At 39.8% G+C, this 10,238-nt stretch overlaps 1 protein-coding gene across 1 annotated transcript in view; it reads right to left on the bottom strand.

The window, feature by feature from the left end:
* Nucleotides 1-2,779: 2,779 nt before the first annotated feature.
* The window catches only part of LOC135986916 (regulating synaptic membrane exocytosis protein 1-like), a 170,808-nt gene continuing 163,349 nt past the window's right edge, over nt 2,780-10,238 (bottom strand). The window contains exons 25-28 of the mRNA XM_065631472.1: nt 7,395-7,507; nt 4,587-4,688; nt 3,353-3,492; nt 2,780-2,998 (exon numbers count right to left, since the gene is read on the bottom strand). Of these exons, the coding sequence (XP_065487544.1) occupies nt 2,780-2,998; nt 3,353-3,492; nt 4,587-4,688; nt 7,395-7,507 (574 nt within the window). The remainder of the gene's footprint in view (nt 2,999-3,352; nt 3,493-4,586; nt 4,689-7,394; nt 7,508-10,238) is intronic.

Raw genomic sequence — 10,238 nt, 5'->3', positions numbered from 1 at the left:
CTATATTTAAACAGATCACTCCCACCACACAGAAGCAGAAATATACCATGCTTTTTGTTCAGAGATTTACCATGTTTAATTATTCATTTTTTCAGTAGCTTAACCATGTATTCAGATAAATAAAGTAATAAACAAAAGTGTTCAGAGTGAGGCAATATTGTCTTTATATTATTTTTAAATTGTGATCAGGTATCTGTGGGACATGGAAAACTAAAAATCAAACAAAGTACATAATCTTTGCTTCTCTAATGAAATTTAGCGCCAAATTCTGCTCTCAGGTAAATTTCTACAAAGCATTGTCCATAAGGGCATTACAACACAAGGACATATTTCTGGGTTTAAAAAGTGCAAAAGATCAGGAGTTGTTCTCACATCTTAAAGGCTCAGCACACACCAAAGGGAGAGCTGGGGCCTGGCTCTGACACACGCCGCCCCGCTGACCCAGTGCAAGCACACGCAGCATCGCTCAACTCCCACCAACTCATATGATTTCACCAGATGGTAATTTGGCTAAATTTGTGTTTTTACTCTGATTTGCCTGCTTCAGTGAATGAGAGCACAATTTGGCTCTTTTCTCAGTGAAAAGGCAGCCAACCAAACATGACTTTCACCAGACCTCAGTTTTTGGCCCCAGATTTCAACATACACTATTACAGCGATCAAAAGAACCATAGAAATTACTTATCATTTTACTGTTCCTTAACACATTTCACACAGTCCTGAAGCAAGCAGAGTCACAGATGAACCTCAGAACATACAGAGAGCACAACTACTACACTGGACATGAAAAGGAAATTTTATTAAACATTTTTACATAACATGAGTTGGAAGTTCATTTAAAAGCACAGGGGAGTGTTAAGACAAGTGGTCAAAATAGAAAGATACTATCGAATTATAACTAGTTGGTTTTTGGCCACTAAGACAGAACAGGACCTAGTAGTAGTGCACCAATGCTTGAGTTCTTCCTGCTCAGCAGGTCGAGCAGTAACCAATCTGCGCCCTATGGAAAGGTGGGCAGAGTAATTCCCACGTGTTGAGTAATAACAAATAGTTCACTTGGTGCAGGCAGTATGTCTATGAATTAAAACCTAGTGTGTACACAGTTTCTACATGTGTTACAGCCCCACAGTAGGAATCTACACCAAAATAGTTATTAGAAGGAATTTGGTCCGTACTACATCACGTTTTCCATAGGGTAAAAAATAAAGTCCATCTATAGACATTTAGCACCAGACTCACAGACCTAGCCTGGCTAAAACCTGCAAAATGTCTATAAGAAAAATGGATGGCTTAGATTTCTTGGTTACTTCAGTATAGTAATTACGAGCAAACTGTACAAGTACATGCAACATACAAGCTGGCCTATGTGGAACTAACATACATTATTAAATAACCTTTTTCATCTTTTTTTACAAAACGTGCATGCAGCTTTGAACAGTTCCAAGTCATGCTGCTCTATTTGTGTGATCACAAAATTGAATGGCCTGTAAAAGGAGGGAAAACATATCAATGCACCTGCAGGAATCTGCAGTTGTTCACACATTTACAGAATATCACAAGGGATCTCAAGGCCAAGAAGAACTCAAATGAATAAAAAGCAAATTGAAATTTGACTCTTTTTTTTTTGTCTCCAAAAAGTAAGATATCTTGCGTTAAAAAATCAAGCCTTGTGCTTGCATCAATCTCAAAGAAATGTAAACTAAAATTTGGTAAAAACATTAGTAAGTGCAGAATATTTCAACTGGAATTTCCAGTGAAACACTGAACAACTCATACCATGCTCTATCCAGGGCAGACAGGTGTGTCTGAAGCGACACACATCAGAGGAGCCTGGGTACAGCTGAAAGTGTCATATGCTCAATCCATTCCTGGTCGACGTTTTGGGAAGTCAAATATACATTTATACACAGAAACATAAATATTTCCTCTCCATTTCTAGGAGGAAAACTGCATTACCAGTAACATATTCAATGTCAAAATTAAGACCAAAGCTGCTTTATACCAGTCCCCAGCAGTAGTTGCAGAATTCTTCAAAATTTTTCCATGCAAAACATCATAAACATAAAAGTTATTATATATAATGCAAACATATCTGCTTTTTACAAAGAAAAAGTGGCACTGTGATGATTATTTATTTTTCAGAATAGAACTTAGATTGGTCATCTGTTCTGGGTTCCCACAGGAGAGACCTGGAAGTCCCAGAACTGAGAAACTATTTGAACTCGCTGGAATCGTAACTGTGGCTGTTGAACATTTTAACGATGCTTACAGAGATATGCTTCAGCCCTTTTTTGTTTGGTTTAGAAAAAGAAAGGAAGGGTCTCTGTTAGCGTTGTGAGGACTTCTACAAAACTAACAGAATCACATGGCAAAAAACTCGTGGAAGTGACAAGTACAGAAAAACTGCTGAAACACCAGGAAGGTAACACTGCTTGAGGGCTTTGTCAAAATGTGAAAAATACAACATTGTTAACAGAGTGAGAGCTTCCAGTTTGGGTCATCTTTGACTTAGGTCAAATCTAAATGTCTCTCCCTCTCTCTCTTTTTTTTTTTTTTAATCGTTATAAGCATCGGTGATAGCCGCTAATAGATTGGCCGTATGTGATATACCTTTGTTCTGTCAATTTAAGCCATCTCTTGACAAACAGCAATATTTTTGAATAACTACTACAAACAAAACCAGAAGTGATTGTCTCTCTCCAACAGTGTTTTTTGATCATGTGAATATCTGGTTCCAATTGTTATCCTGGGTGACCTTTTCATTAGACAGCACCTGCTACTATGATCTAATGCAGGGAGGCCCAGTTGAACTTTCCAGAGATGACTGGGAAGCCCTGCGCGTCAGGGGAGTCAAGGTTGGATCCACTAGCGATGAAGGTGGAAATAATTTATACCAGCCTATTACCACACTGGACAGATCCAGTTCCTCCAGAAGGATCTGGGCAACTCCCATGAAGCATTTGTGGTCCATTCGGCCATAGTCTCCCCAAACTATTACCTGGAAGAACATAAAATACAGGTTCAGCATTGTTCCCAAATCCATGCTCATACTTTCACTCCTGCTGTTGTGTGTAGCGTAAGGAAAATGTGATTCTTAAGGGTGAATGATTGCTCCCTCTTGTGGGAAAACCTCACAGCAGGACAGCAGTGAGAGTCAACAAAAGAGAAATGTTTAATTCAGCCAGACATTTTGCAGGTCTGAAACTGCAAGCCACAAGGACGTGTTTGCTGGTATTTATAAAATTAAATGCTTAGTGAGCTGGAATGGGTTTATGCATATTGCTTAAACTTAAGTAAACATGCAAGTGCTTCTCCAAATGATAGCCTAAAATGGGATTAAGAAGCAACTGACCTGAAGGACTTTACCCTGTGGACTTTCATCAAAAACCAGTGTCTGTTGGTACAAAGGATCAAGGGTCTTCCGTGCAATTCTTGTCTTCTTCTTAGCTATACATGCTCCATTTTCCAATAAATACACTTTGACATACGGAGCTGCAAACAGAACATCATTAATTTTATGTTTGGACTTAAAAACATCTACATTGCACATCTGAGCTGGAGCACAAAGGCCTTAAAAGGAAGCTGAGTGGAAAGAAAATGACACACGCTGTCTTCACTGTATAATCTGAATACAACTACATTCATAAAATAAATGACACAGCCCATAAGAAATAAATTTGGTTTTTATAAACTTTGAATGTAATGATCTAAGATGTTACTAACAACAATTACCTTTCATCTCTGTCCTTTTAAAACCACTTTCTTTGGCCAGGAATTAGCTGTCACTGATAGCTACTCTGGAGTCTCTATGGATGTTTAGGGGTCAGAGATATTTCAAAACAAAAGACTCTGATGTTGCATTGAAAGGAATATTTAAAACTAAGTCACTCTGATAACACAGACATTTATTGTTCTTTATCTTCAGCTCCTAAGGAGGTTGTAAAGTTCCATTCTTGTAAAATGTTATCTAAAACAACTGTTCCAGTTGTTAGGGTAAGCAGTGGTTGCGGCAGCGATTATAAATCTCCTCTAATAAAGATTTCTATAAATAACGAGAACTTTAAAAAATGGCCTTATAAAATGATAAAATATTAAATCTCATTCATTATACAAATTATTGACACTGGCACTAGCATAACCTGCTGCCTTTTGAGGCACTGTTGCATACAAAAGATCCTGGCATGTGGGTCTCTTCAGCTGTTTGTTCAAAGCATTTTCATATGTTCTCCATCTCTTGTTTTGATGTGGAACAAACACAAAGGACTTCATCTACATCGACAAAGCCCCTCTGAGATACATAACTTGCCTAAGATACGCAGAAATATTTCTGCAAATGTTCCTTCTAGAATGGATGCAGAGTTGCTGAAAACCATTCCTTGAAAGGAAGGATGCAACTGGCAAGGTGGTGAGGAGTGGACATTGGTCCCAAGGATATAGCCACGCACACATTCCTTGTTGAAAAGCAAACCAAACAAATGCAAAGGTAGTGACAGCTAATGAGGAGCTCAAAAAGCCTCCGATCCACAGTTCGTCAGCACATTTCATATTCTTGTTTCCTGTTCTTATATGGCCTTTTTTTTCCTTACCCGGGGTAGATTTGGAGCCAGGTTTTTGTGTGAGGCCACGGGCTCTAATAACTTCTACTTCTAACTGGCCCTTTTTATCCACCATTCCAATCTGGATGTCACCTGAGAGGGAGAAGAAAGAAACCCACATTTCAGAGAAGCAGCACAGCCGGGGAGACGGTACAACAGTGAGAAACAGAAAGACGTTTGCTACTAGTCTGATGCATTAGTGTGCTTGTCACCTCTCCTCCTGATCACTTGAATTTTTCCATCCTTAAACGAAGACTAAAAGATGTATATACTAAAAGATATATATGTAAGGAGCACGGTGCCCTCTCTTGGTGAACAGTTTCTACCAGAGCTCAGGATTTCTACTAGGGTATGATCACCACAACTTTAATTTTGCACTGTTGAATTATCTAGAGACTTCCTACCTCGGACTGTTGCCCCAGGTTGCCAGGTGCTGACATGTGTGCCCTGACAGTGGTCCCACACTCAGAGAGCCTAAAACCCAAACTCAACTTCAGAAATCCCTTCGGCTGGAAGCTTCTGCTTCCAAGCTGAGACGCAAGAGCTGGCAGTGCGAAGGCTTCTTGTCTGACAAAGCCGGGAGGAGAACTCCTGGTAGAGGCTAATGCTGAAACCTTCTTCTGTAACTACAGACCCTGACTGGATCCTCAGTGTAAGGCAGAGGCACCCACCAGACCAGGTACGGTCGCAGCGCAGCTTCAGAGAATGATGCCCTGCCCCCAGGAGATCAAAAGGTCTTTTTTTCTGCAACAGACTCCAACAAGTAAGGGGTGACAATTTTCTTGTTTTTATCAATATTCCACACACATTTTTGGAGTGAATAAAATGATGCAGCATGTTAAAATAAGAAGCTGCTTTCACTATTAAATATTCCGACTTGTTTCCCTGCCTGAATTCTGACAAATGACATTTCCTGCAGAAAAAGGAAACTGCTTAGTCTGAGACCAAGTTCTGTTCTGATCTAGATCAATAAAATGCCAGGGAAGTCAACTATGGGCTGATGCTCAAAGCGTTGTATCTATGTGTTTTCATATATCATAAAAGCAGCTGGGTAGAAATCTAGCAGGCCACTTAGAATAAAAAATGCACAGTACGACATGGGCAGCTACACGATGCCTATGCAGGTAAATAAACTATATGTATATCCATGACACATATGTCTATATTTGACATGTAAACTCTGCCTAAAAAACCCACATTCACAAATAGATGGTCCTGAGTATAGATTTTGGGGTCCAGGTTTAGAAAGGCAGCATTTTGAAATGAACTGAGCATGAGATTTCCACGTGCTCATCTAGCAGTATATGAAAGCAGTGTTTATACCTTAGAACTTGAAGTATGACAGAGCAGTAGGGAAGATTTTTTTATCAATCAAACTTTGCTTGAATAAACGGAGCTCTGTGTTGCACTAAAAATAGTTCACAGGAAAATTCCAACAAGCCTTTTTAAAGAGCACATCCAAAATAAAACATACGACAGGGAACCAGAAGGGGGCGCGATAATACAAACATTTTCAAATTGTCACTAAGGAAAGGATACCACATAGAAGGTCTTCTGAAAATTGTTGAAAGGCGTAACTGAGTGCTTTTTCGGGGGACAAAACTTGAGCCTTTAGTAAATAAAACAGTTCTAACAAGTGAAAGTAAATGTATTACTCAAGTAATCTGCATAAAAATATTTAGTCAGAAAACAAGACTCAAAGAGATGTGAGAAATCTAGAGCCTTATATTCATACTGATAGAACCACATAGATATTTATTGGGAAAAATTATCTCACAAATATCTTATCTTTCAAAATAATAATAAAAATATGAATTCTAGAAATTTAGTGCTTATTAATGCATTAGTAGCAGTCATTTGGATTTACACAGCAATCCTTGCCTTGGGATGTACTCCAAGTGTTCTCAAGAAATTTTATGTCTCCTTCTGCTCATGAGTTGGGAGGGGAACACTCTCTTCTGCAATTTTTCTTTCTGTTTCTCTCTCTTATTTCAGAAGTGGCTCAGTAGCCCTTCCTGAAGCTGATTCTTCCAGGATAGATGTACTGAAGCATTGGGCATTTATAATTTCTAGCAGAAGTATGGTTAAAGCAGTGAATCAGGGACTCCTCACTCAGAATCCTAAAGCATGTCTAAGAATTGTTCATGTATAAGAAAAAAAAAAATCAAACCTTTCCAAAGATACCTACGCAGTACTGCGCTGTTGCACACTTACACACATACTCTAATCATAGCCAAGATACAGCTAATGCTACTATAGGGAAACAGACTGGTCTGGAACACAGAGAAAGTCACAAATAACCCCAGGCAGCTGCTGTAGAAAAGGAATTTGTCTCTTCCATGACAAACACTGGCTTTATCAGCAACTGATTATCAGGCATTGCAAATGGGGGCAGAAGTTTCACATTCTGGCCTTAGAGGGTTGGACAAGTGCAGAGTTTGGCCAGAAAACTGTCTGTTACATCCAATATAATCTGTGGCGAGTAAATGTAAACTCTGAACAGCTGAGACTTTGCAGTGAGCTACAATGGAGAAGGCACAATAATTTTGAGTGGGAAGTGAAGTGCAACCCCTGTCTTCAAACTGCAAATGAGATGAGCCAACACCTCAAACGGGGCAAATACTGTTTCTCACCCCATTTTGGATGCTAGCACGCTAGGAATACCAGTGACTGCGTACAGGACCTTCATGCTTACAGTGAAGGAAGCCACTTCGTAAAAGTCTTTTTGGTGCTGTAGTCTGGTACTGTGTGTTAGATAATTTTATTAGTAAGTTAACAGAGAGAACGTATTCTTCTTACCCATGGCAGGGGTTGCTAGTGTTTGTCGGCCTACTAACTGGGCAGGTCCAAGTCCATCGAGGAAATCACTAAACTGACTGTCAGCGCCCAGCCGTACTCCAGGAAATATTAAGCTGAAGAAAAATAGAAGCTGGTTAAGCATAAGAATAGGATTAATTTCTACTGTCCTACTATATTTACCTCCGAAGTACTACTGATACAAGGCAAGCAGCTAAGGATGCGCAACCACAAATTGTCCTGCAGCATCAGGGAGGAGCCATCTCCCATGAAATCCAAAGCAGTGTAGTGAAATTTTGCACATGGACCCAAAGATGTCCATAAAACAGTTCTTGCTATGGAGTTCTCCAGGAGCAGCGAAGAGCCTGACAGCTGAATAAACTATGAGTGACCTTGCATGAGAAAACATTTAAAGCCTCAAGAAATTTAATAGCCTATCATTCTTCATTCCTGAATGCTTGATTTACCTTGTAATACTGTTTTGTATCTATACACACACCCAAACTCCATCTGCACCAGTTTAAGCAAACAGGCAAAACAGATGTATATACTAAATTAATCTGATTGCTGCAGCTGTTTAATGAAGCAGTAAACTGGAAGGTAGCACTAGTGTTGATTAGAGTTAAACCTACTGCCACCCCCTGGCCAAAATAGTCTGGTAGCCACATCTGGATCTACAGCTGGTAACCACCCCTCTTTCAGGACATATGAATATATGTGCTCTTCCAAGCTGCTTGTATTACAGAAGCTCAACTTCCTTTTTAATAGACATACAATCTCCCAACAAAAAGAAAGAAAGAAGGAAGGAAGGAAGGAAGGAAGGAAGGAAGGAAGGAAGGAAGGAAGGAAGGAAGGAAGGAAGGAAGGAAGGAAGGAAGGAAGGAGGGAAGGAAGGAAGGGCGATAACAATCCATGGTGGGGAGACTCAGCTTTGACTTCCTCATCACAATTTGAGGAACAGAAGAACAGACTTTGAAGCAAGTCTAGATAGCATCTTACCCAGCAGATCATCCACTATTCTGTACCTCCTTCTCCCTCAAAGGAAATTCCTTGTTAGACTGGAGAAAGTAACAAAACTTCCTAAGGAAAATATCTAGTGTGAAAAGCTTTGATTTCCACAGATCGGGCTTATGGACTCAATTCACAGTGAAAACTCTTTGCAAACCCCAGTTAGATGGATATAAAAAGCCGATTCCTGTCTTCAAGACTAACTGCTCTTACTATTCCTGCAGAAACATATAGATTGCCTGTAACTAAAGCTGGCCAGAAAATATCAGTGCTTTTCATTAGAAAACTCTGATTTACCAAAAGGTAAACTTTTCACAGAAGTTTAGTTTTTGGAAATATTTTTGTTTTGTTTTTAATGTTTCTTTAGATGGAGGAGCAAAAAAACCCCATGGTCTCCAGTTCAACCATCAGCCTACTAGTTACAGCATTCACCTAACCTTGAGATGTAGCTTCAAGCCCACTCTCCCTGACCAAGACACACAACCTGCTTCTCTCCACAGTGGCACTACCCATTCACCCTTGCCCCTGCTATGAAAAGTTTCTTGCTCATTTCTTCGGCCTTTTTCCCCAAAACATGTTACATTTTGCTATGGAATGACTAACAACATTGAAAATGTTCACTTGAGAGCCTTCTCACTTTTCAGACACCTCTAGCTATACACATAATAATAAAGGCTGTGAAGCAGACATTCACCTTAATGTGTATTAATTCTAATTCATTAAACTCCAGTTATGGGTCAAATGGAAGAACATAACATGCTACCTGGGATAACTACTGTAGGAATCTGCATTCTCAGTTGAGCTATGCATCTGATTGGCCTTATAAAATGCAGGATGAGGCATGATACTGCCAATAAACTATGTGATCCTGAAAGTAAAGTCAGTATCATCATGTACACATGCACATGGAAGGAAAAGTAGCCTGTGCAAACTTAACACAAGCATTTCCAATTGTCATCATTACCTGCCTATATTAATGTCAAGAGTGGGCTGCAGACAAAACACTACTCAAGCAACCAAAGTCAAGCTCTCACTGATTTTGATGGGAATCTCACAGGAGAGGAAAAATCTAGCGAACAGCTTTGCTATTCAAGTGTAGGGGAAGTCTGAATACAAGGTGCTATCAAAAACTGATTCATGCTGACACTAGGAATAACATCTCAAGCTAAAAGTGACATTTCTAGTGTTTGAAAAAGGCCCAGAAGAAGAAAGGGGAGAGGAAGAGGATTTTAGGATCAGCTGGCGCAGTGCATGTACCCCTGATTCTGTGACGCATTTCTGCAGCTTCCCCTCCACCTTGCAGTTGTGTTCCACTCAAGTTCTACAAATAAGCCAGTGATGCACATGGGGGAAGTGATTAAACAGTTGAAAATTGCTATATTGGTCATCTTTCTTACAAGAATCTCTGCATTTAACATTCTTCATTCACTGCGATCTAAATCCAGAGCTGCTGTAAAGTAACGTTATTCTATCGAACTCAAGGAAGTTTACGGAGCATCTGGAGATTTGATCTACAGCTAAATCACAGAATCATAGAAAAGCAGAAGACTTCAGAGACGTTTTCTAAGCCATAAAGTACAGCACCATGCTGAACAGAGCCCTCTGGTATCCCTTCTGCCTATGGCATTCTGTCCTCTTTATGGACTGCTTCTCTTCCTTCATTGCAGAAAAATATATTTAAATGTTTCACCTGAGATTTGTTATCTGCCTCCTTTGGCCCATTCTCCTGGGCTTCCCTTCAGAGTCATTGTTAGATATTGGTGGTGTTCACACTTCACTGGCCTCACTGTTTCTGTACTCTTGCCAGGGACTGGAATAAGGATGTGGAGATCTGGGACA

This window comes from Caloenas nicobarica, chromosome 3 (genome assembly GCF_036013445.1).
Source record: "Caloenas nicobarica isolate bCalNic1 chromosome 3, bCalNic1.hap1, whole genome shotgun sequence".
Classification (NCBI taxonomy): domain Eukaryota; kingdom Metazoa; phylum Chordata; class Aves; order Columbiformes; family Columbidae; genus Caloenas; species Caloenas nicobarica.
This window is presented reverse-complemented; position numbering and strand designations above follow the sequence as displayed.